Source organism: Haliaeetus albicilla, chromosome 27 (assembly GCF_947461875.1).
Source record: "Haliaeetus albicilla chromosome 27, bHalAlb1.1, whole genome shotgun sequence".
Lineage (NCBI taxonomy): Eukaryota > Metazoa > Chordata > Aves > Accipitriformes > Accipitridae > Haliaeetus > Haliaeetus albicilla.
The window spans coordinates 13,113,902-13,137,412 of NC_091509.1; the positions used below are offsets into that span (position 1 = coordinate 13,113,902).

The 23,511-nt window shown below is 38.9% G+C and overlaps 1 protein-coding gene across 3 annotated transcripts in view; it reads left to right on the top strand.

Annotated features, from left to right (window-relative positions):
* Positions 1–23,511, top strand: part of RNF145 (ring finger protein 145) — a 47,248-nt gene that overhangs the window by 374 nt on the left and 23,363 nt on the right. The window contains exons 1-3 of one of the 3 annotated variants that reach the window (XM_069772600.1): positions 271–381; positions 8,929–9,142; positions 20,777–20,885. In XM_069772600.1, the coding sequence (XP_069628701.1) occupies positions 8,959–9,142; positions 20,777–20,885 (293 nt within the window). In that variant the 5' untranslated portion in view covers positions 271–381; positions 8,929–8,958. The other 2 variants (XM_069772599.1, XM_069772598.1) reach the window with 2 other exon arrangements.

A 23,511-nucleotide genomic window follows, 5' to 3' on the forward strand; every position in this document is an offset into this window, starting at 1 on the left:
GCGCGCGCGCCGCCACCGCCGCTCGCGCGCCCACGGCCCCCCCCTTCCCTCCCCCCCCCCCCCTCATCCCCCCGAGGCGCCCCGCCACGCACCCCCGCTGCTTTGCAGGCGTGTGCGTGTCCGTGTGGCGGGGCTTCCCCGACCTTTCCCGTGCGCAGCGCCCCCCGCCATCCCCTCCTCCTCCTCCTCCTCCTCCTCCCCCCCCTCTCTCCCCGCCTTCCGCCAGCGCCGGCTCGCCGCGAAGCTTTGCAGGGGGTTACTAGAGTTCAGAGGCGGCGGAGCTGCGCGGGGCCCGGGGAAGGATGCGAGGGGCTTTGCTGCGGCGCCGGGGATGAACGGCAGGGCTTCGGCGGGCAGGAAATAAGTCGCCGGTTGGGGAGTGTGCGTGGAGTGTGTGGGGGGGGGGGGTCGTAGAGTTCGCACGTCTGCATGTACGCGTACGTGTGCTCAGCCCGGCGGTGGAGCCTGACTCGGGCCCAGAGAAGGGAGTCGCTCGGTGCTGCAGTCGTGACCGAGGTGCTGCCTTCGCTGTGGAGGTTGCGGTGCTCCCCTCCCTCTCCGGGGACTGGCTTTGCCTCCTGGTGTCCGCAGCCGGCTGTAAATACCCCCTCAGCCTTTCTCTGGTGGCCAGACGCCGCACGCCTTTACGGGTGAGACGGAGAGCTGTGTGGTGTGCCTGGATTCAGGTGGGAAGAGGGGAGGCCCGGTTATTCCCTCCCGGAGACGGGCACTAAAGCATATGGTAATGCTTATGTAAGAAGCAGTCTCTCCGTAGCGTGAAGAACAGGGCTTTTTCTATCTTTCCTACTTATGTCATGTTAGTCGATTTTTTGAGACCTTCTGTAGCCTTTTAAAATAAGGTTTGTGATGAGAATTTTCAGGTTTTTTTTCTGTGATCGAGAGTAGTTCTGTGTACTAAGTGCACTTGTGACAGATGGTCGCTCTTGGAAGGATTCTTATCTTTTGGTTGCACTACCTTTTTGGGAGTGCGTGGGGGGGACCTGGTGCATGAATAATGCGATTGGGAGAATAAAGTGGAAAAAAGGTGAGTTGTTTTGTTTAATGCATGTAAGTGTCAGTAAACAAGGGAGAATAGTAGACATCATAGGCAAAAAATGCTTTTTGTTTACCAGTGAAAAAGATTTCTGTAACGTTTGACTCGTAAGCGTTAGGCATTTGTAATCGCATTCAAAATACTTTTTTTTTTAAGTCTGTAGGTGTTGCTGTATTCATTTCTTCTGCAATTTTTAGTACAAGAATTGCTGTTAACTTGTTTTGTGGAGTTGGGACTTGGATAGTTTTAGCTGTATTTGTGTTAGGGTTTTTTGTGTAATGTACCCCTAGAGATCAAACTTTGGGGGGGGAGAAGGAAATAGTTTTTAATTACTCTCTTTGATCACTTTTGTAGGTTAATGAAGGTAGATGGAAAAAAAATATTTTTTTAAGGTGAGAGCTGCTAAGCTATTGCACCCTGTAAGTTTGGTTTATCTGTAACCTTGGGTTATTTTTGCAGTTATCTTAAATAACGAGCTGCCTGTGTGTGAGAAACTATCTTTTTGTTTCTAGTTAGTTTTAATAACTGTGGTAATCAGCTGCTGTTTTTTGAGCCATAATGTCACGAAGGCATTTAATTAATTCCTAAACTCATTAGTATTAGGAAATAGATGTCTTTGTGACCACTATTACATGGAAGGATCATCAAAAATCTTAGAGAGCAACATGAAGCTGCTGTTTGTCCAAAACACAGGATTCGTTCACCTTGTATCAGTCTTATGAGGAGCTACTGATGTTACAGGAACCTAATTCTGATGGAGATATGAACTGAGCAACGCGCGTTGGAAGAAATACCGGGGAATTCCTTCCTTTGGAGATGATGGAAAGAGATTAGTATCTCACTCCAGTTCAGCAGCTGGAGTCCATGGTGCAGATGCAGAAAGGCATATTGTGCCAATCAGATGTGAACAGATGGGTGTGTCATGGAAAACTGTATAAGCCTGCTTAGTGTTTCATGCTGCACTCTAAAAAACTTGCTTGAAGCTGTTTGCTAAACTTGAGTTGGTTTCCTCCTCTTCATGCAGACATATGCGGATAGCTTCTCTTTCAGTCCTCTGGAACTCTGTATGTTTGTGTGGTGATTTACTCTCTTTCTGAATCCATTTTTAGCTCCAGATGCACCTGGCAATGTTTGATGTGGTTATGGAGTGGACAGTTCACCGTTGTTTTGCTTTTTAAGTGCATGTTCATGTCTAGCGCCTTTAGTATGATTCAGACATTTGTGCCAGTTTCCCTGCCTTTACTTTCATAACATTTCCTTTCATTTTAGGGAAGCCCTGCTGCTTTGTAATTAGTTGCATACTTGAAAGGAACATTCAGAAGTGGGTACTTCACCTCGTGGAGTTTTTCTGGAAAAATTTTTTGGTGGCATGTCTTGAGTTTGAACATGTTTTAAAAGGGACTTTTCTAAGTATTTTCACCATGTGTTTGATCTTTCTGTTGTGTGAGTCTGGTACTGCAGGAAGCTAAACTGCCTATTTCACAGGCCTGGAAGCTGATGCTCTTTATTTACATGACTCAAATAGCTAAGGCAGCAGCAGCAATGGAAACTTTATCAGTATTGACCTAGAGAAATCTTGAAAGTCTTATTTTATATTTTGACTTCTTACCAGTCAGGTAACTAGTTATTGGCATTGCAGGTTCTAAACACAGGCTGTGTCTATATTTGAAATGGCTAAAAACTAAATGAGCAACTGTGGAGGATGAAATATATTTCATCCCGTCATGTAACTTCATCCTGGTAACATGTTTGGGTTGCAGGTTTTTTTGTGAAGTTGATGGGGTGTGCCATCAACTTTACTTGTGTGGCTGGTCTTCCTGTGATGCAGCTCTCTGAGGTGGGTTGTCAGAGACTGCATCATCTTGGGCTGTCATTAATGCTCTGTGTGCAGGTCCTCTGGGTATTCTATCCTCTGCAGAGGCACTTTGGGATTGCTGCCCAGATTTTCTCAGAATGTGCTGATACAAACGTGGTTAGGCAGGCTTGTAGGTGTAGGCTTGCAAACACGGCTGTGATGGCAAAAAAAAAAAAAAAGCTGAATAACTAGTTAATAAACCAAACCTTGGACTGGCAAGAAACTGTAGAGTCAAAAAGGACATCAGAGCAGTTCAGGTTGTTGATTCAATCTAGATTTTTTTTCTCTGAAAATTTTACTTAAAGATATTATTAGTTATATTTTTATTTTAATGAATTAGATTCCTATCTTTCAGGTGCCTAACTGAACTCTGGAAATCTGTGATGTAAAAAACAAGCAGCCCCTCTTAGCGTGACTGGATTTGAACTGATCATATGCAGGCAGAGTGCCGATCCTGTAGGAATCCGCAGAAGGATTTTGCTGCATACCTGGTGGATTTGTTAACCTTTGTTAACATGTGTTAGTCCCTGAGTTTGGTTCCCTGGTCTTACCTGCTCATTATGAAAAATAAAAGGCACAGGATGTTTTACAGGCTGCCTATAAATAATACACTTGCTACATAATTGAGAGTGCACTGGAACTGCTCATAGTATATCAATGTACTTCAGAAATAAATCTTTAAAGAACGCTTTAACTTCACAGCTCTGTGATATGTATCCTTATTTCCTGAATTGATTTGCTTCTCCCTCATATAAAACTTGCTAGAATTAATGAAAGTTGGAAATGTAGATATTTTTTTTTCTTATGTACTGTTAATGGTCTAGAGTTGTTTTTGTCCATTTTTAATATTCCTTTAATATGAATTCACGTTCTCTTAAGTCCCTATGAACAGATAAGAGGTTGGCCCAATTTGTTTTGCAGTAAAAGGTGTTTTTTGTGGAGTATGTTATGTATATTTGTTTGGAATGATTAACCTTAGCTGTGCCTCAGTTCACAAACGAATGTGTCTTGGGTGAGTAGGAATTTATTTGTTTTCTAGGTAGAAGTAACAGTCCTCCAGTCACACCACCGCAGCAGCTCTATAGCAATCCATATTGTTAGACCAGATGAGGAAAAAAAGAAGAAAAATTTGTTTATTCTTGTTAACTCTTACATAGCAAGATCAAGTAGTCTGCCGACCGACTCACTCTAAACCTTTAAATTGAAGGCTAAGTACTCTCTGGTTATTACTTGAAATTAGCGGACTACAAAACCTGAGTGTTATTGGAAATGCTGACTGGATCCTAATGACAGTGTTACTGTACACGTCTGCAATGTTTCACTGCTTTATTAGTACACTTGGTATGCTCACTGTATCTGCCCTTCTCAGCAGAAATTTTTGAGTGCTGTCCTTGTTAGCCGATTTAAATTGTATGGGAGCAAGACATCTTTTGCTTTCCTTGCTGCTGACTGCATGGGAAAGAGATGTTTTGATGGATCAGTGACTCACATAATCTCTGGAGTTCTAGGTTGTTTTTGTTTTTTTTTTTTTTTTTTTCCAACAGACTCACAGGGAAGTTCTTTTCTAAGTGCATATCTGATGAACCTTTTCATCTTGTTCCTTCCCTTTTCTTTTCTTTGTTTTCTCCCTTCCAAACTGATGATATAAAGATCTAAGTCTCTGAAGAATGGGATTTTTCTGTACTTCAAATTCCTTTCTTTTGCTCCCAAGAACAGAACAGGCATATTGAAGGAGGGGTTCTGGGGAGTGCGTGAATGCAACCCAGCTGATGGGTCTAATCTTAGTTTCTGAACTGTGACATTGAACTTTTCTATAGTTACAGATAGGAATTGTATATTTTATTTTGTTTTGGTTTTTTTTTTTTTTCTTTTTTCCCCCTCTTCAAGATTTATCTAGCAGAGTTTGCCATATAGAAAAGTAAAAGCTTTTCCTGGTGATGTTTTTTGTTTTGGGATGTATCACTGAAAAATAATTTGAAGTGGAAACTAGACTACAGATCAAAGTGTGCTTTGTTAACGGACACATCCAAAGTAACTAGAATTTCATAGATGTGAGGAACCGAAGTTGAAATTATCTGTTTTGGTTTCTAGTCAATCTTTCCAAGTATTTTAGGTTGTAATCCTGCAGGAGAATGAGCATCTTGTTCACAGATGTTAGGCTGAACATTGCAGGATCAAGTCTGGTTGAAGTTCTGATCCTGAGTGGAATTACTGTATCTTTCTATGGTGATTTTTGGTGCCAGTGGTATTAGAATAACTCTTACATCTGCAGATATTCCAGTGTATTTCTGTAACTATTAAGTAACTTTATAATTAATGCTTTTCTAAATGTAGAAACTCTACTCTGTTAATGTAATTTTGCACCTGCTTGGGTAAATGGATGCAGATTTTGTGTGACCTCTTGTAGTGCTTTACCAGTGAGTGTTTTCTGCCTGTGACGTGATAGATTTATATTTATGTTGGTGCGTAAACAACAGTTGACTGGTTTAAGTGGCATAGTTCACAACTTCAGCTGAAATAGTAAAATTTTATGTGATGACAAAACCTCAGAAAGAAAATTCTATTAAAGGGAAAATGTGTGTTATCTTTGGTTTTTTTTCTTTTTTTTAAGTTTACTGCAAATTGTTCTGCTGATAGAATGAGCTGGGACAGACTTGTGATAGTCTTTTTTTAAATTGTGTTTTGCTAATTCTACTGTTTTCTTTAAAGCTAAGCAGAAATAAGCTTTTGACAAAATGGGTATGTCAGGTGAAGGAGGGATTTTTGAAAAGTACTGTGTTGTTAGAAAACAAAAATGTTTCCGTGAACATTAATCAGTTATGATTGGAAATTTTTAAAACGTGTTTTTGGTCAAATAGCACAACTGTGCTTGCAGTTACTTTGAATATGAAGTCTGAAGTTCTTCCTAAGACTGTTCTTTTTCTAATCCTGAGTTAGAACAGGGAGATGTTTGAAATCATGGGAAAAATATCTTGAAACACAAACTACTGGCTTCCCAGTCCTGTTCTTAAGTCCATTTTTTGGCTGTGTACAACAGTGACCTATTTTTTTTTCTAATGTCTGAGCATCCAGCAACTCCTGTCATCATCATTTATCTGAAGGTTTTAGAGGTTTAATGTTGTGGTGGGTTTTTTTGTTTTTTGTTTGTTTTTACACCAATCAAAATAATGTATTGTGAGAGCTCTTTACAATATAATGAGCTTAGAGCAATGGACTTTGTTGCTTGCATGTATTACGTTCTGTTAGAACTTGGCAGCAATTACAACTGAGGCTTTATTTAACACATCCGCCTTTCTAGTGGAGTTAATTTTAAAGGGTTTCTTATTAGTATTGGATGCTTTGTCAGTCAGTGACAGAATATGCTGCAGAGTTGCAGTGGCTGCTTCTCGTAGCCTATACATTGTGACATAATGTGGTTTTCAAAGTTTGTTTTGCTTCTCTTTTAACAGGGTTTGAAATTTAGATTGTCTTCATAGATAATATAAATGCTGCACTTTTCAGTTCTCTTACATTCTTAAGTATGTGTGTATGAATTTGGGAGGCAAAATTTTTCAGCTTAGTTGCGATGAGCTGAACCTCAATTAACTTTCAGTATTAGGAGAAGTGCATGGAATTCTGCATTTGGAGTAATTAAGGAAGGTGAAAGCTCAAGTGAAAATTTCCTTGTCCTACATATTCGGTGGTTGTTGATGACTGGAAAAGTTTTGACAGTTATGAGAATGTAATTTGAAATCAGGTGCTCGTTGTCACTTCACATGGGTATTTTTACGACAGAGTGAAAACCTGTAAGTCAGTTCCCGCCCACCCCTAAGCCCTGATCTACTTGGAAAAGTAACCTACCAAAAAAGCAGGAGGCAGCTTAATTTCGAAGTTTTAATTAAATGTTGCGAACTTGGCAAAACCAAAGATTTTTGAAAATTCCTGTACATTTAAAATGTTTCGATATGAATTATTTAAGCTGTGTGCTGAGCATAGGCTTGTATTTCAGTACGCAGCCTGGCAAAACTCTTTGTATACAATCTGTGTAGCTCCCAACTTTTGTTTGTACGATACCATACATTTAAACTCCATCTTTTATTCACACTAAATGTTGAATGCTAGTGTTCTGTAGTAGCTGCTTGGGCAATGATTTTGGTTGTTCATGCTAAATATTTGTAGTCTTCTGGCTGACCTTTCAATTCATTTTGGGAAGCATTGTGAAATGCTGGTGGTGTGTGGGATGCCTGATGTAGCAGGGAGGCACTTCCTGTGCAAGGGGAAGGATGTGCCGTCTTTGGGGTTTGTAGAGCTGTTGCAAGAGCTCTGTAAAAAGTGCCTGCATTTACATAACTTGAAAAGTTAGACGCTGGGCTGGATGACGACAAGCAGCAGCCCTGTAACCTGTGATTTACTGAGCCAAAACTCACTTTCGATCTGTACTGACTTCTTGAGCTGAATTAATTTTATGTCATTGTGCCTTGACAAGTGTCAGTGTGGCTTTAGGTGTGCGCATGAATGGTTTATGGTAGCATCTTTGCCATGGCAATACAAATAAAACTTCACATGAGGTTTGTGTGTGTTTCCATACAAGAAGGAAGGTTTGGGTTTTGTGGTGGTTTGTTTTTTTTTTTTTTTTGTTCCTGTATATTAGCATGGATTCATTTCATGCTGTACTTCCATGTTGGCTTCATAGTATAAAACTTGCACAACTGCAAAAACTTTTAGAACTTACACAAGGACAATATTAATAAAGTCCTGTAAAACTTTATTTTAAAAGTGCAGTTCCAAGTGCACATTTTTTCTGTTTCTTGGGACAGGATGCAGTTCTTTCCGATTGTTCCCCTAATAATTGGGATTGGGAGCCTTTTCTTAAATCTGACCTCATCTGGGGACTGATCATGCTACAGGTGATTGTTTTTACTTGTTTGAATGGCTGCTTGTGGATAAAAACTTGCTGGATCATCCCTAGCTTGGCCTTGAATAATTCAGCTGTGTTTCTCTAATACAGTGTATATAATTGGTGGCTCACAAATACAGCTTGGAGTGAATGCTCTTCCTAGGGTGGGCAGGTGACATGTGGGAAAACCAGCACACCATTTAAGAGCAACTGTCAGTCTCAGCTGAAGACAGTGCTCTGACAGGATGTGGAAACTGATCCTTTTGCTCTTTAAAATGGTCCTGTTTTGAGATGCTGCTGCAGACGAGCATTTTTTTTCCCATTTAAAAAAGTAAGAAAAGTGCCCTTCATTGTCTTACATCATCCATCCTCTTTGATCACAAGCTTCACAATTAAATTACCTTCTAGTACTCTGGAGTGAGGATATGGTCTTTTGTCTATGTGATTCCTTGCAGTGAATTACATTAAAATGAGTAGAATAGTTGGATTATTGGTCCTAATTTTTAAAAACCAGAGCACTCAAATTCCATAAATATATAAATTCGTAGATGTTAATGAATGCCATAAGTGATTTTTTAAAAATCTTACCTATTGGAAAATTATTTATTTCAATTTGCATTGAGGAAGTGAATCTAAAATGTTTTAAGAACTATTTTAGTTGGTGGTCATTTCATTTGAGAGGCACAGAAATAGTGTTAAGCTAAGTGGAGGTAGTGTCTGAATTTTGTTGGTGTTTGCTTTCTAAAGCTTATTGGGTATTTGCTTTCTAAAGCTTATCGTGTTAGTGTTTATGTAGTACCTAGTACATTGGGGTCTTTTGGCTGGGGTCTTGGATGCTAAATTAGTGCAAATAAGAGTGAAGGTTTATTCGGTGCACACCCTTTGACCATTTTTATGGCATTAACCTGTCCCCCCTCCCCCCTTTCCCCATTTTACAGTATCACTATGGAAAAATTGCTAGCAAATTGACCTTTATATAGCAAAAATAGAAGCTGTCCTGTCTGGATTTGAATTTAACTCAGTTGATTCATTCAATCGTTTGTGGCCACACAGGAAGTCCCATTCATATGATCACAAAGCCTAATAGCTGTTTGCACAGTGAGATTGATCTGATTACTCTTCTCTGTCTTGTGCTATTTACAGTCTGCTGCCAATTCACAGAAAGGGAAGAGAATGGCTGCAAAGGAGAAGTTGGAGGCAGTATTAAATGTGGCCCTAAGGGTCCCAAGCATCATGCTGTTGGATGTCTTGTACAGATGGGATGTCAGCTCATTCTTCCAGCAGATCCAAAGAAGTAGCCTGCACAACAACCCTCTCTTCCAGTACAAGTACTTGGCCCTTAATATGCATTATGTGGGTAAGTGTACATGTATTCAAGAGAAGACACTACTGTAGTAAATACAGTCTTGCTTACTACAAGAATTTTAAGAATTTGGTAATAGCATGATAATACATTGATTACAACAGATAGCACAATAATATATTCATTACACTTCTGCTTAAGGGACTGTTTGTTACCAGTAAAGAAATGCTGTGTAGGGTCTTCTACTGAACTTTGTTATTTAGTCTTGATACGTAAATAGAGTAAACCTGGTGTCTGGTAACACGATTAATGCCCTGAAAGAATAGCACAGTGAGTTTGGCCTGTGTCTGACTGATGAGAAAGCTGCTGTGAAATGCTGTGCAGACAAGAAGTATTGTAACTTATATCATTGGCATAAAGCAAGAGACTAGGGAAAAGGTTGCCTAGTTTGGGCTGTGACCACAGCACCAGAAGGTTACCTTTCACTGCTGCATGGATATGGCTCTTCATGCCAACTGTATAAACTATATATATATGCTGTGAGTGGATTAGACCAGGTAACAAGTCCTTGTGTTGCAGATAAATGGACAAAATTAATAACACAGCTCAGGGAGCTGAGGTTTGAACCTTGGCCTGCAAGTCTAGCTCTGGAATGCTAGACAGCTGTTTCTAGGAGATGAAAGGATTGATGTTCTGGGACCTGCTCTCCAGGTGGGTGTGTGATTCATCTAGTGACTGCACATGGGGTTAATTAGGGATTGGATCAAGGCGGTTGAGGTTGATAGCCAATGATGATTTGCCTGAATACTGCCTAGCTTGGAGAGAAATGGCTAGCATGTAATTTTCCCACTCTTCAGTGTTTCTTCCTTGTAGATGGCTTTGGAGGGTAAAGATGCACTGCGGTCAGCTAAGGGAAACACCCTTTAGTTAAGTAGTTAGAGGACTGTGGTGTTTTGAAGTTGCATGTCCAGGTTTTTAATCCTGACTGCGTAAGTGTTGGCATGGGACTTTCTTTTTTAATCTATTAAATGTCTGTTGTCTGGAAATTATTCACTGCCATTAAAAACACACGTGGCTTTCTTTGTTATGGCTCCACTATACTCATGCTGGGATAGCAATGTACTTCTAGTGCAAAAAGCTGGTGTTACAGTTCTATGCCCTTTTCATATGTTTGTGGGAGAGAGTACTTGTTTGTTGCTCGACGATGTGACACAAGACCATGGTGGCATGTAACTACAGGTGACTTTCTCATGCACTTGTATGTACCTTTTAGGAATTCGTTTACCAGATCAGTTTCTAATACAGAACTAACAGTTGTGCAGTAGGCTATCAAGATGTCAGTGGGTAATTTCCAGCTGTGACATAGACTCTCTTTATAGTCATTTGATAACCTTGTCCTCGCTTAAGTACGTTGAGATACCTACCCTCTCTATAGCGCTTTTTATTGGTGTATTGCTGCTGAAGTATTTCTCACCTGGTTGCTATTTTAGTACTAAACCAGTGGATTCTGACTTTGTGCTCCTCATACAAGTGGTGCTTTTGTGCTGGTGCACAATCACTCAGCAGTTCTTTTGCTTTTTGCTGTTACAGTATGGAGTGTCTGTACTTTTACTGCTCCAACTGGTAGTTGCTGATCAAGAAGGGCTTCTAAGTCATCAAACAAGTTGCTTGTTTTAAAAGATTTTTGGAGAATTTTCAGTGACAAAACTTTGCTAGTACTTTTCAAATAAAGTTGATTTGTTTCAATGCCTTGGTTTTTTTTTTAAGCTGTGTCAGTGTGAGGCTGGGCTAAATCAATTTGCATGCCTATACGAGATTTTATATAGATTTAATTGCATCATTTTACAGTATAACCTTAATTAAAATGATGTATCAAAATATATAAATTGGATTTGTAAGGAAAACAAAGTACTTTTCCACCAGTTTGGGAAATTAAGCTTCTTTGAAGATATGTTGGGGGAAATTAACTGCCAGTGTGTAATTTAAATAACAATTTACCATAGATATGTTTCAACATGCTAATCTGTTTTATTTAGGAAAAAAATCCTCTGTTCATATTTGCAGTTAGGAAACACAGTATCAGCAAATGCTGTGGCAGCTTTGCAATATCAATCAATCTCTGAATTTCTTATATAGGTAGTGTAAGATCGAAGTGCTCTAGCAGCTTACGAAATCAGGTGCATCTATCTTGGGCAGGTGCTTGAGGAATGAGTTGATTAGAGGGCCATAAAAATCAATAAACTCGACCAATCTAGATATTGTGAACCTTTTCCCGGTACTAAGGATCCAAAGTTGGAAACTTGCTCGCCACTGGAGTTACCAGGAATATCTTTTCTGTTTACATGTACTCGTTTTCTTCCATCCATTTGACTTAAAGTTTGAAAAGCCTATTGTTTTAGATCAAGTGATGTATATTACAGTGTGATTCACATTCAGATTAGCAGTACTGGGAATATAGTAAAAGTCTCTAGGATGCAATTTGTCCTTTGATACAGCTTTTCCCTTTCATATATTTTTATGAAACAGCCCTTATCTGCTTTAGTGAAGGAAAATATTCAGTCCTGATAACCACTCAACCACAAGTTCAACTGCATGAAATTTAATTAAATATGCATAAAGCAATGCAAACAGCAGAGATAAATTTCTGGTTAGAATTCATGAATGTAAACAGATTAATTTTGTGTAGGAAAAACTGCATAGTAATTTTGTTTATGAACTTTATCTGTCAAATGGCACTGTGGCTACTGTTTTGGCAGGCATAAAAGGCCTGTGAATGGCATGCAGTAGTCTTCACCATGCACTTTAGATCTTGTGTATAAAGTTTGTTATGTTATTTTATTTCATAATACTGTTTTTCTGCATATGAGTTATCTTCTAGAATCACCATTAAAACTGTTTTTCACTTCTGAAAAACTTTTCTAGGTTTGTCAAGTGTGCTTGAAAAGACAAACATCAAACTTAGTTAAGCAACAATTTGGGAATGTCTCTGGCTGAAAAATTTTTGTTCTGTGTGTGCGAAAATTCATACTTGATAGTCATAGGATTACCTCAAGCTTAAAACTTCATTGATCACACCCAGTATCTCTCTGGAAGTACTTTTGGTACATCTTACAGGACATTTGACAGATAATTTATTGAAAACTTAATTTAAAATTACTAGAGATGCTTGGGATGAAAAGGAGTTGATTTGTGTACTGGATTTTTATTTTTTTTTAGTTTGCCATACCTACTGGATATCTGTAAAAACAGGCAAGAATTGGATAAAATGGGGTTGCACGTACTAGTGATATTCAACCACAAATTATATTAAAAATAGTAGAAATTCTTCTGCCCCCTGAAAGGAGTCACAGGGAAGGTTTGGTTCTATAGTCTGGCCCTTTCCTGCCATTTGTTTAAATACAATAAATTATTTATATATATATATGCTTTTTTTCCCCTTTATTCTTTTAAGAGTATCGAAAAATCCTGAATTATAAGCCTTATTTGCAAGTATGACCTATGAATGAAAGTGCATTCTGTAGTTCTTCTTGGAGTGTTTAGGGTATCTTGCAATAAGCACTGCTGTCCCAGAACTCCTTCCCAAATACTCCAAGTCATCTTTTTTACTTTTTTTGGCAACCCATCCAGACAGTCTGGCTCAACAGTAGCACGTGATAAATTTGTGTGCAGTGTGCTGTATTACCAGATATAATTCTGACAGCTGATATGCTGTTAGCAGGTAGGATGATCTGGGGGGAAAGAATCTTAGAAAGCAAAACAACTTTTTTGTCCACAACTGTTATAGGTGTAATGTGGTTTCATTAAGATTTCATAAAAATAATTTTGTATAAATTTAAAGTAGCCTCTCCTTCAGGAAAGATCTGTGCTAACTAAAATGGCTTTCATCTCAAACCTCTATGTAGGGTAGACTAGCACACTCTGCTACTGCCAGACTTCATTGTTTTCTTCTGCACTGTAGAGTAGCTCTGAGAAGACAGTCACTTCTTTTTACATTCTTTTGATGAAGAAGGTGGAAACAGTGGAAACCACGTAATTTCCTCCTATGAAGGGCAAAGCAATGCTATTTGTGCTAACTGGCAAATACTCTGAGCTAGATGGGAAGAGGAGAGTCATGAGCTTAACCTGTAATCATAGTCAGACTTGGAGTTTAAGTCACTGTCATGCTAGAAGGCAAGAATTGCACTAAATACTTAGTGTTTTCTTACCTAAGAATAAAAATAAGAGCAGTTTTCTATCTTAAACTATATTCTTTGTCATTACAAAAAAAGAAATTCCTGGGAAAAAAGGGAACTGTTTAAATACTTGGAATAGGTGGAAGGTGTGTCATCTTTCACCACCCTGTTTGTAATCACAGTTTCTTGAACTGTGCTGTTAATACCTTAATCGCTTGGTCACATCACTTGCTAGGTGTGAACTACTTGTTATGAATGCTGCCTTTAAAAAGGGGGCCTCAAGGAGGAGAAACCTTCTGAACTTACTGCCATTGTGTGTTTGCTGGTTGCTCTCTACTTTGGTGTGCCCACTTTTCTTTAAGCTCTTGTGCATTAATTAGAAGATGTTTTATTTGGATTGCTTTTTTGTGGTGCCTTTTCTCTTATGAGGAAAGATATAGTACTCTGATAAAAATACAGTAAGAAGTGCCATGTGAAGCTTCAGTGTGAGAAGAAAGAAGCATTTGGTTCATTCCAGAAACAAATTTCCCAAAATTGTGAGAAAAGGATGCATGACTAAATGTGCAAATGCAGTTAATGCGTACAAAGATGAGGAGCTGCTCAAATTCAGCCTCTCTGGGTTTGCTGTCCCATGTCCTCTGTCTCCCTCCTGCCAGCAACATTTAGATAAATGGGTAGTAGAACTATTTTCTGAGTGTTACTATTTAAAAATGTAGCTATTTTTAACCAAATACAATTTTATGACATGGGCTTGCTCTTTATTTCTTAAAATTACTTGCCATGTCTTCATATTCTCAGATAAAATGCAGTGTATGCTGCAGTTGGTAGATATAGAAGAGGGTAGAGAGTATGCCATGCTCAAAATATAGCATACTCTTTTTTTCACTTTCCAGCTCTAGAGGCTGCCGATTCCTATACTGCTTCCTTACTGTTGTAGGCTTTTACTAAGCAGCTTTCTCAGCATGTGGGTACTTACCAGGTAACATTTCTGTATAAAGCTGGTATCTCTTTCTGGCAACCTACATTGCTTTTCATTAAAAAACAAAAAAACCCACAACAGCAGCTTGCTTGAAAGAAGATGCTTACAATTTTGAGGTTCAGTCAACTCTGAGTACCAGTCTAGTGACAACATGGCGATTTGTGTTCACAATTTAGAATACATTGTGACTGTTTATATTTTTATGGTTCCACTTCTATGTTCTTTTCCAGTACTCTTCAAGTTCTCCATGGTTGTAATTAGTCCCAGAATTCTGATCATTAGGTATGCTGTATTATAGAAAAAGCCTCTGAATCATATGGCAGAACTAGAGTCAAAAGTCCGTTTTATTTTTTCAGACAATACTGTAAATCTCTGTAAGAAACTCAGTTCTTGGATTATTTATACTTAGAGTGCCCAATCTGTTATGCATGTGAAAATTCAAGAAACAGCTGTTGAAACTGATGGCAGTACCCCAGTAATGAGGAAATTGGTTTGTTGGCATTATTTTCAGTGAGATATGCAGATGTTGATAACAAGTTTTCTGATCTCTGTTTATAGTTGCACTGTGGCATGACTGGGTAAATACTAATTTCCTTGTGTGCAAGTATCTTTAGATGTGTGCTTTCTCAGTTTAGAACTAATTTTTCAACATTTTCTGAAGGGCAAAATATTTGCCATGTTAATTCAAAGTACAGAACTTCTTGGAGTGAGTACCATTTGTTTGGGCAGCTCTGGCTGAGTAGGAGGGTGAGGAAGACGTGTTCCTTGGTGTTGCCATGATAAAACATGGCTCCAAAAATGCAACACATCTTAAATCCCACTATGCTTATGCTGCCTTGAACACATATTCAGTTAGGAGTGGTGAGACAGGCTAGATGAAAGCTACCCTTTGTGGTGATAGTACTGGTGCCTTGGTGGCTGCTTGAGACTGATGGGGATTTTGGCAGTATTAAGTGTTCTCTGAATGGCTTGGCTTCTAAGTTGATTTCAGTGGAGTGAATTTTGCCAGAGCTCTGTGTTGGAGCTACCTCTGATGCAGGAGAGGTCATTCTGTGTGGTGGTAGAGGTTCTGTTTGACATTGCCTTTTTTCAACAGCAGATGAAGAACTAGTCTCCCTTTCAGGACAGCATAGCTGTCCCAGTTAATTCAGAAGACCCCATTTGGATGAGTTATCCTTCACAGCATGGTTAATACAAATTGAGGATGTGCAAGAGCTTTTTGTCTCACCTTTTATATGACTTAAAATAAGCGGCTGTTAGAATTCCTTCTGGGCTTGAGCTAGCCTCCAGTGCAGAGGCCAGATAATCTTCTAGTAACTTTGGCATCATGTCTTTAAATACCGTGAGCTCTAAAGTGTATCTTTGAAAAATCATCCACTCTTGAGAGAGATGATTTAGACATAGACAGTTTATTAAATCTCTGTGTAAACTGCTGTGTAACCAGTCTGGTGACTGGTTATCCTGAGAATTAGACACACTGAAAATAAAGGTGCCAATTGTTGTTATAATACTTCTGCCATATCAAATACAGTCTTTCAGAAGTCTGTCCTGTGTTACTGGTACTTTCATGTTGTGGCCAGATAGTTGGCTGAATAAACTGAAATGAGGAGAGTCAAGGGTTAGGCTGAAATGAAATTACTAACTCAGTAGTGCACTGATCCTGCATTGAGTCAGGAGAGACTGGACTTTTGACGGTATTCTGTGGCTCACGACTTGCTTTGCTAGTCATTGTGAGGTGGACCATTTACTCTCATAGGATGTGGGTGAGTGGGAAGTTAGGGCCCCCCAGAATTAATTTTCTGGTAGAATCCAAGCAATTGTTCTGTTACTTCCTGGCACTGCAAGAAATGGTGTGGTTTTATTAAGAAATGTTATGAACTCTTTCATGTGCAAAGTACTCATTTTTAGACTAAACCTTCAGGGAACTTTGAGTAGTAATGTGAAGTGGACACAAGGGATCTGTAATCATGCAAATGAGCACTAAAATGTTTCATAAAGAGGATGGGTTGCAGCTTTGATCATGCTCCAGAAGCCTCTGTTGTACACAGCACATCAATAAAACTGAGACACCTGAGTTGGCAAAGAGGTAATACAGGGTAAGAGAAGCTGGGAAACACCTTGGTGGTACACAGAGAGAGAGAGATTGCTGAAAGGCAATCTGTGAGCTGCTGCTTACTATAACAATGAGCATTGCACATTGAGAGGTTTTCATCTGGCTGAATCAACAAGTTGTAAATGAGGTCATGAGCTAGTTAATACATGTGTTCTTGTCTAGCAATGTTTAACTTAGCTTTTCTGCTTATTATTGTTTTCACATTTTATTTTCTCCAGTGGGGCCTAAATCCGTACTGTCTTGCACAGGAGGCAGTAGAAGTTCTCTGCTTCTTGTGCTTCTGAATAGGTCTGTGTATTTGTAAGGTTGGCAGAATGGGTCTTCTATAGTGCTCCTTACAGCTGCAAGCCTAAGGGTGCAATTCTATTTCTTGGTGGCCTAGCGCTAGGGCACTACTACTGTATTCAAGGAAAGAGTTTATTCTCCCTTGTCTTTAACTTTTTTTTTAAACGTGTGTTAGAACAGTTTCTTTACCAGCTCAGGAATTGGGCTTCACTGACCCTGCTGCTTAACAGAAATGTACTTGGCGAGTTAAAAGGAACAATATACCAGGAGTGACAATAGCATGCATGGCCTAAATCAAGGGAGGGAAGCGTTCATTGCAGGCGTAGAGCTCAGAAAGCTTTGGATGGAAGAGGGCATTAGTTATTGTTAACCCATGCCTAAAGGTTACTTAGTGAGATGACCGTTTCTCAAACCGTAAATCCTTGTGTGTGGAGAATCTCTCCACAGGGATATATGTTCTCAACATCGTGTTTTATTCTGACAGAGGAGGTGCAAATGAAAACAGAATGTAATGATTTAGATGAGAAAGCTGCTGTGAGGAAATTTCATTTCTTGGTCCTTTGTTTTGAAGTAGAATCTTGTTTATGCCATATACTAATTACATCATTTGTCCGGGCAAGAACAAAGGGAATAGAATATTGCTGCTAGTATGTCTGAATTTGAGCTTGTCTTCCTTTTCTTTTGCAACGAGACGGTTTGGTAATGAATTATTTTTTTTGGCAGAGGCATTGTCAATAAAAATGAGGTTGGTACCACTTTGGGAATAGGGCCTCTGCAGCAAAAATGCAAATATTGCAGTATGAAGTGTGTTGAAATCTCTCTCTTATCAAGTCACAAGAGGGAGTTGTAAATAAGAGTGAAAGGGAACTACTTGAAATGTCTTTCACTCTCCCCCTCTTCAAAATCTAACAATTGGAGCAAACGGCTGCTTCAAAGTGAACATTTAAATTCCAGCCCAAACTCGTGAGTGGTGGAGTTTATTGCTCAAGCTTCTGCAGTAACCTTGGCTGTCTTGTCACTGTGAGGTGTTAGAAGCATCTGTGCTGTTTGGAAGCCCTTTGTTTAAAAGGCACAGATGTGATAGTAAATCTTCTCATCTTTTGATTTGTATTTGGACCTTTTTTTCACTCCTATGTATCTTGCTGTATTTTAGTTGAAGTTGTGATCATGGAGAGAAGAATTAACTTCAATCACATATAAAATATTCCTGTGTAACATGGCTGTGTTGGAGTGCAGTTACTGCCCTCTAAAATGTCTTCCTTTTACAGAAATTATCCTAGCACCACTCAAGTACATCATGTGGCCAAGGAGCAGACTTTCATGTGATAGAATAAGGTAAAGAAGATGGCAGAGCTTAAATGCAGATACAGTAAACAGGTATTCTTAGACTATATATAGAATAATAGAGGAATAAAAGCCTGCATAATAAACTCCATTTAGTTCTCCAGCTGAAGGTGAGTCATGGGCTACAGTGAGAAGGAAGGGTTTAGAGAGATTCGACTCAAGTGCTGGAACGATACATGGTTGAGCCACGTGGGTTGTTCTACAGAGAGAATTGTCCCTAACTAAGCAATCAAGGGAAGGTGGTGAATACAGCAGTGACAAGGTGTTAAGAATGTCTGCAGACGGTGTGAGAGCTGCTGGAGCTGGCTCATAATGCTGTGGCGTGGTGCAGACTAGTTAAATGTCTTCATGGAGATTCTGCAGTGGAGTTCCTGCTCTTGTCATTTGTGTATTTGGTAGAAGGAAGGTGTTGAACAGAGAAGATGAATTCCATAAAATACAGGTGTTTGCTAAGAAAACTGATGATGTAGAACATCTGCTGTGTTGTATTAACTAGAAGTATGTTAATCTGTATAAAACAGTTGCTGGAAGGAAACTGTTGTAGTGCTGTGTTCCAGGCCCCTTTAAGAAGCTCAAAATAAAAATCATAGAATGCTTTGGGTTGGAAGGGACCTTTAAAGGTCATCTAGTCCAACCCTCCCTGCAGTGAGCAGGGACATCTTCAACTAGATCAGGTTGCTCAGAGCCAGGTCCAGCCTGACCTTGAATGTTTCCTGGGATGGGACATCTAGAACCTCTCTGGGCAACCTGTTCCAGTGCCTCACCACCCACATCATAAAAAATTTCTTCCTTACACCTAGCCTGAATCTACCCTCTTTTAGTTTAAAACCATTATCCCTTGTCCTGTTGCTACCAGCCCTAGTAAAAAGTCTGACCCCATCTTTCTTATAACCCCACTTTAAGTACTGAAAGGCTGCAATAAGGTCTCCCTGGAGCCTTCTCTTCTGCTCTTCTCCAGGCTAAAGAACCCCAGCTCTTTCAGCCTTTCCTCATAGGAGAGGTGTTCCATCCCTCTGATCATTTTTGTAAACGGTCAAATGTATACTGTAAATGATCAAATGGATGCTGTACAGAAACTAATGATGGTGACTTGTATGATAACTTCATTTTAATCAAATAAACTATCAATTATTTCAGCTTTTGAAAAGGCACATCCTCAGACAAATGTACAACTTGTCAGATCTACTTTATGAAAGTACTTGAAAAAATATCTTTAATGTTAAATACATAATTTCTGTGTTTGTATTTTTAAAAAGGTAAGTAAATAGGCTTTGTCTGTCTATTGTCACTCCTATAATCTATCATATCTGAATTAATCTTTGCTTGGCATACTGCGGGTCTGATGCCTTTTCTAGGAGCATGTTGTGAGTTACCTTCTTGAAGACCTAACTATTGGTAGAATTTTACAGAGATGGCTTATTGAAGGTGGCAGATATTAAGTAGCTTTGAAATACTTCTACATAAATACTGAGTCAGAAATTGTATCTTTTTCAAACATTGGAACATACTGTGTTCTCAAGCTGTTTTATAGTAGCTGGTTGTACCGCTACTTATGAATGCTTAATCTAGAGTTACGTTATTTTCTGAAGTATTTTTAAAAAGCTGAAAGTATAAATTAACTCAGTTAAAAAGGCTGTGCCTAGTGTTGCTGAATAGATGGATGAAACTTTAAACGTAACGTGACTCGTATAGCTCTAAGTGTCAGGATAAGTTCTTCTATAGTGTTTTGTTCTTAGCTGCAAGGAAGTTGTTAGCTGTTGCTGATATTTTTTCCTAAATGGGTTTCAGTGCCAGGCACTTAAGCTGACCTTCAGAAAGAGCATGAGCGCACTGCATCATGATGGAGAGCTTGGAAATAAAGATTAGTAAGGGCGCCACGTGCTGGGTTTTTTGACTTGCAGAGTCTGTCGGGGAAGGAGAAGAGGATGGACATGTACCACCCAGTTGTGAAGTGGACTTTAAAGTACTGCTTTATTTAAGTATCCTAATGATAGCAGGTATGAAAAAAAGGATCAGTGTTCTGCTGGTTGGAGAGACTGCTGAGCAGCTAGGCTATGTTCTTGAAGAGTACAGCTGTATCTGCATTGGGTCTTTTTCCATGGTCTTGCTAAATGCTAACAAGAAGTGAAGGAACTGCTGGTGTAAATGTCTAGAAATCCCAGGCTGTGCCAAGTCTTGTCCTTGATTTATGCAACACTGATAGCTTGAATGTGCTTTAATATTGCTAGTATGGAGAACAGCCTCTGTGTGTCCCCATCTCAAATTATGGGCCTGCAAAGTGTTTTTAAACCATGAAGATATAGTGGAAGAATTAAAATGTGTAATGCTAATCAGTGTGGAAAGGTGTTCTGTGTGTCCTTTGGTTGAAGAAAAGGATTTTTTACATCAATTGACTGAATCTGTTGGATGGATAGGCTTTTTCCCCTGCAACACTGAAACTTGCTTTCACTTGGAAGAAGAGGGAGACCTAGGCCTATTTTCCCTTGGTTACGTAGGTTATGTTAATGAAGTTTTGTTAAAATACTGTGGATTAAGTCCACTATTTGACTTCTAGATGTAATCTTACAGAAGCTGGTAGACCTATTTCTGTTCATGGGGGAAAAAGAAGAAAGTGGCAGGTTTTTTGTGTGCTTTGTGTTTTGATGAGGGCAAAATGTAAGTACATGAATTTTAAAACCAAATGAAAACAAAGGTGGTTTAAAAGAGATCTGAATAACTTCAGTGTTAATGCCTATTAAGAAATTTGGAATTAGATAGGGGTTTTTTGAAACTTCAGCCTCTGCTTTTTGTTACAGGTTACATCTTAAGTGTTGTGCTCCTAACTTTGCCAAGGCAACATCTGGTTCAGCTTTACCTGTACTTTTTGACTGCACTGCTGCTTTATGCTGGGCACCAAATTTCCAGGTAAGAATAAATGGATTAATTTTGCTAGCTTGGTTTGGGAATTAGAAAAATGACTGATATTTTGTTAATATCTTGTATAACTGGCATAGGCCTGGTTTTTGGAGGCCTTTTTTCTATGCCAGACACCTAAGTATATCTTGCTGTTCTTTGTCTTGAAAAAGTTTATAGAATTAAATATACATCAGATAGTTCTGGTATATTTTCACTGACTTAAAAGGAATTTCAAGCTACATTTCTGTAGAATGTAATGTCTATTAATCTGAGGAGAGAAAGCACTTACCACAAGACTAAATGTGGCCTCTGATGTAGTAGTCTGAGTTACTCAATGGCTTGGCTAACATGCTTTCAACACTGGAGCATTCTACAAAGCAGACAGGACGTTACTTTTCGTTTTCTGGCACCTATGATGAGAGAGAAAATAGAGATGTGGAAGATAGTAGAAGTAAAGTAATAGTGGAATTTATTCTTAAATTCATCTTTGTTTATGTAATACATTTTACAATGAAAACAAAAAGGCATTTTGGATCTAAAACTCAGAGCAAGAGGCTGAAGAACTCGAGTCAGACAAGACGGAGTCAATCATCTTTCTTTGGCTCCAGCTAGATCTGTTGAAAGCCAATGTAAACTGTCATACTGACAAGAAGTTTAATTGGAACCAAAGAAAGCGCCATCACATTAATGGCTTTACATGGGAAGTTTTGAAAATATGGACTTGAGCCTGATTTATTTTGATGCCTGCTGATGGGAAACATTTAAAAATGTGCTTTTGATTGATTTAAGTGAAGTGATAGGTTTGTTATTTCTGCATCAAAATTGTTGTAAAGCATTTGCTGGAATATTTCTTACTTGATATGTTGCAGTTCAGTGGAGTGTTAACGAAGGTTTTGTGGTGACTTGACACGTCACTGTTGTGGCTGTCAGAGTTGCAGTTAATGATTTCATGAATGGATGAGGGTGCAAGAGAGGAATTGTGGCCTCTTATTGCCTGGGTGGGAAGGAAAGAGGGTTTTTTATCACCCTCAGGGGAGTCCTGAGTTTTTATAGGTACAGTTTGTGGGTGTTTCTTACAGGGTTGAAGGATTACTTATTAGAAAAAGCAACCTAAACATTATTTAAGAACTTGCGTTTAAATAAAAATAAAGCTAGTAACAAATACCTGTCAGAGGCGAGGCTTTGGTCCAGAACATTTACAGCTAGAGATCTTTATGCCATTCTGGATCTTCAAATTTTAAAAAAGAAAGGGAGATGGTATGGATATTGGTTGATACATTAAGGGATAGCACTGTGTTTGATTTTAATACCTTTTTTGTTTGTGTTTCTGTGTAATGTGAATTGTGACTTCTATTGCTTTGTGAGGTTTGAGACGTTACAGGCTTCATTGAAACGTTAGATAACTTGCTTGGACTGTTCGGCGTGTGCGTACTAAGCTTTCTCTATTTGATGCTTCTGGAGTTAATAAAGACTTTAATTAAATCTTGCATCAACTGGCACCAAAAAATATATTTAATTAAAAGATGTCTTGGATTCAAATAGTCCAGCAGTATTCCCTAGCTATTTTGCAAAGCAAATGTAGTTGCTAACACTTTTGAGTGAGCTTACCCATTCCCTAGACATAAGACTGACTTGGTTTGGAAGGAAGCACTGTGCAAGGGGTTCTCAGCAGCAGCCTTTGTATAATGTGGCAAGTGACACTTGCATTAGCTTTTCAAAAGGATCTTTGAATACCATTAGTTTTCATATTGAAAATAGTAACATGTAACACAAATATAATGTTAGTGGAGCTATTCCTTTTATTGCCAAAGCCATCCAATTCCAACTGATGTTTCTATTTAGCAGACTGATCATAACAAGACATACAGTAGTCACATGTGCAAACTGTTCCTGAGTGTTTTTGTTAATAATTCTGCTTAGAGCTGAAAACTTCCAGTAAATTGCTTGCATGCACTACCAGTTGGGATGCTATTTAAGACAGATGAAGAGGTCTCATATTGAGGGCAGTTTGGTTAATGCAAATTATAGAACAAGACCAGAATCAGCTGGCACTTGTGACTCTGCAGTGTCCTGGAAATTGTGAGCTGTTACGAGACTTCAGCTTTCAGTGCTTTTTTTCCACCCCAGAAATAGCTTGCGGTTCAGCTGCAAGTCTGGGAATAAGAAGATCTGAATTTTATAGTTAAGCTCTGACTTCAGACTTCCAGGTCTATCTGACCTTGACAAGTCATCTCACTTCTTAAGTGTTTATTTCCTTATCTGCAAGACTGAGAATTACCTTAGTGTGTAAAGATTGATTACCTGATGTTAGCTAATGTTTGTGAACACTTGGAGAGTCCAAGAAAATGCTACGTTTGTATGTGGCATGTTAACCTGGCAATTTGGGTGGAGATAATACACCATCTGTTTATGGAAAAAGGAGAAGTCAGCTTTAAAAAAACAAAATCTTGCCGCTCCTGACAAGGAAAATTGATGCTGGTTTTATTTTATATATGTAGCTGCATGAATGTCTTGCTTAAAAGGATTGCATTTCTTTTCCCCGTTTCCAGCAATAAAACTTGGGAAAATAAATTATGCAGTTATGCAGAAAAGAAATGATGCAATTAAACACACTGTTAATGCTAAAAAAATGAAT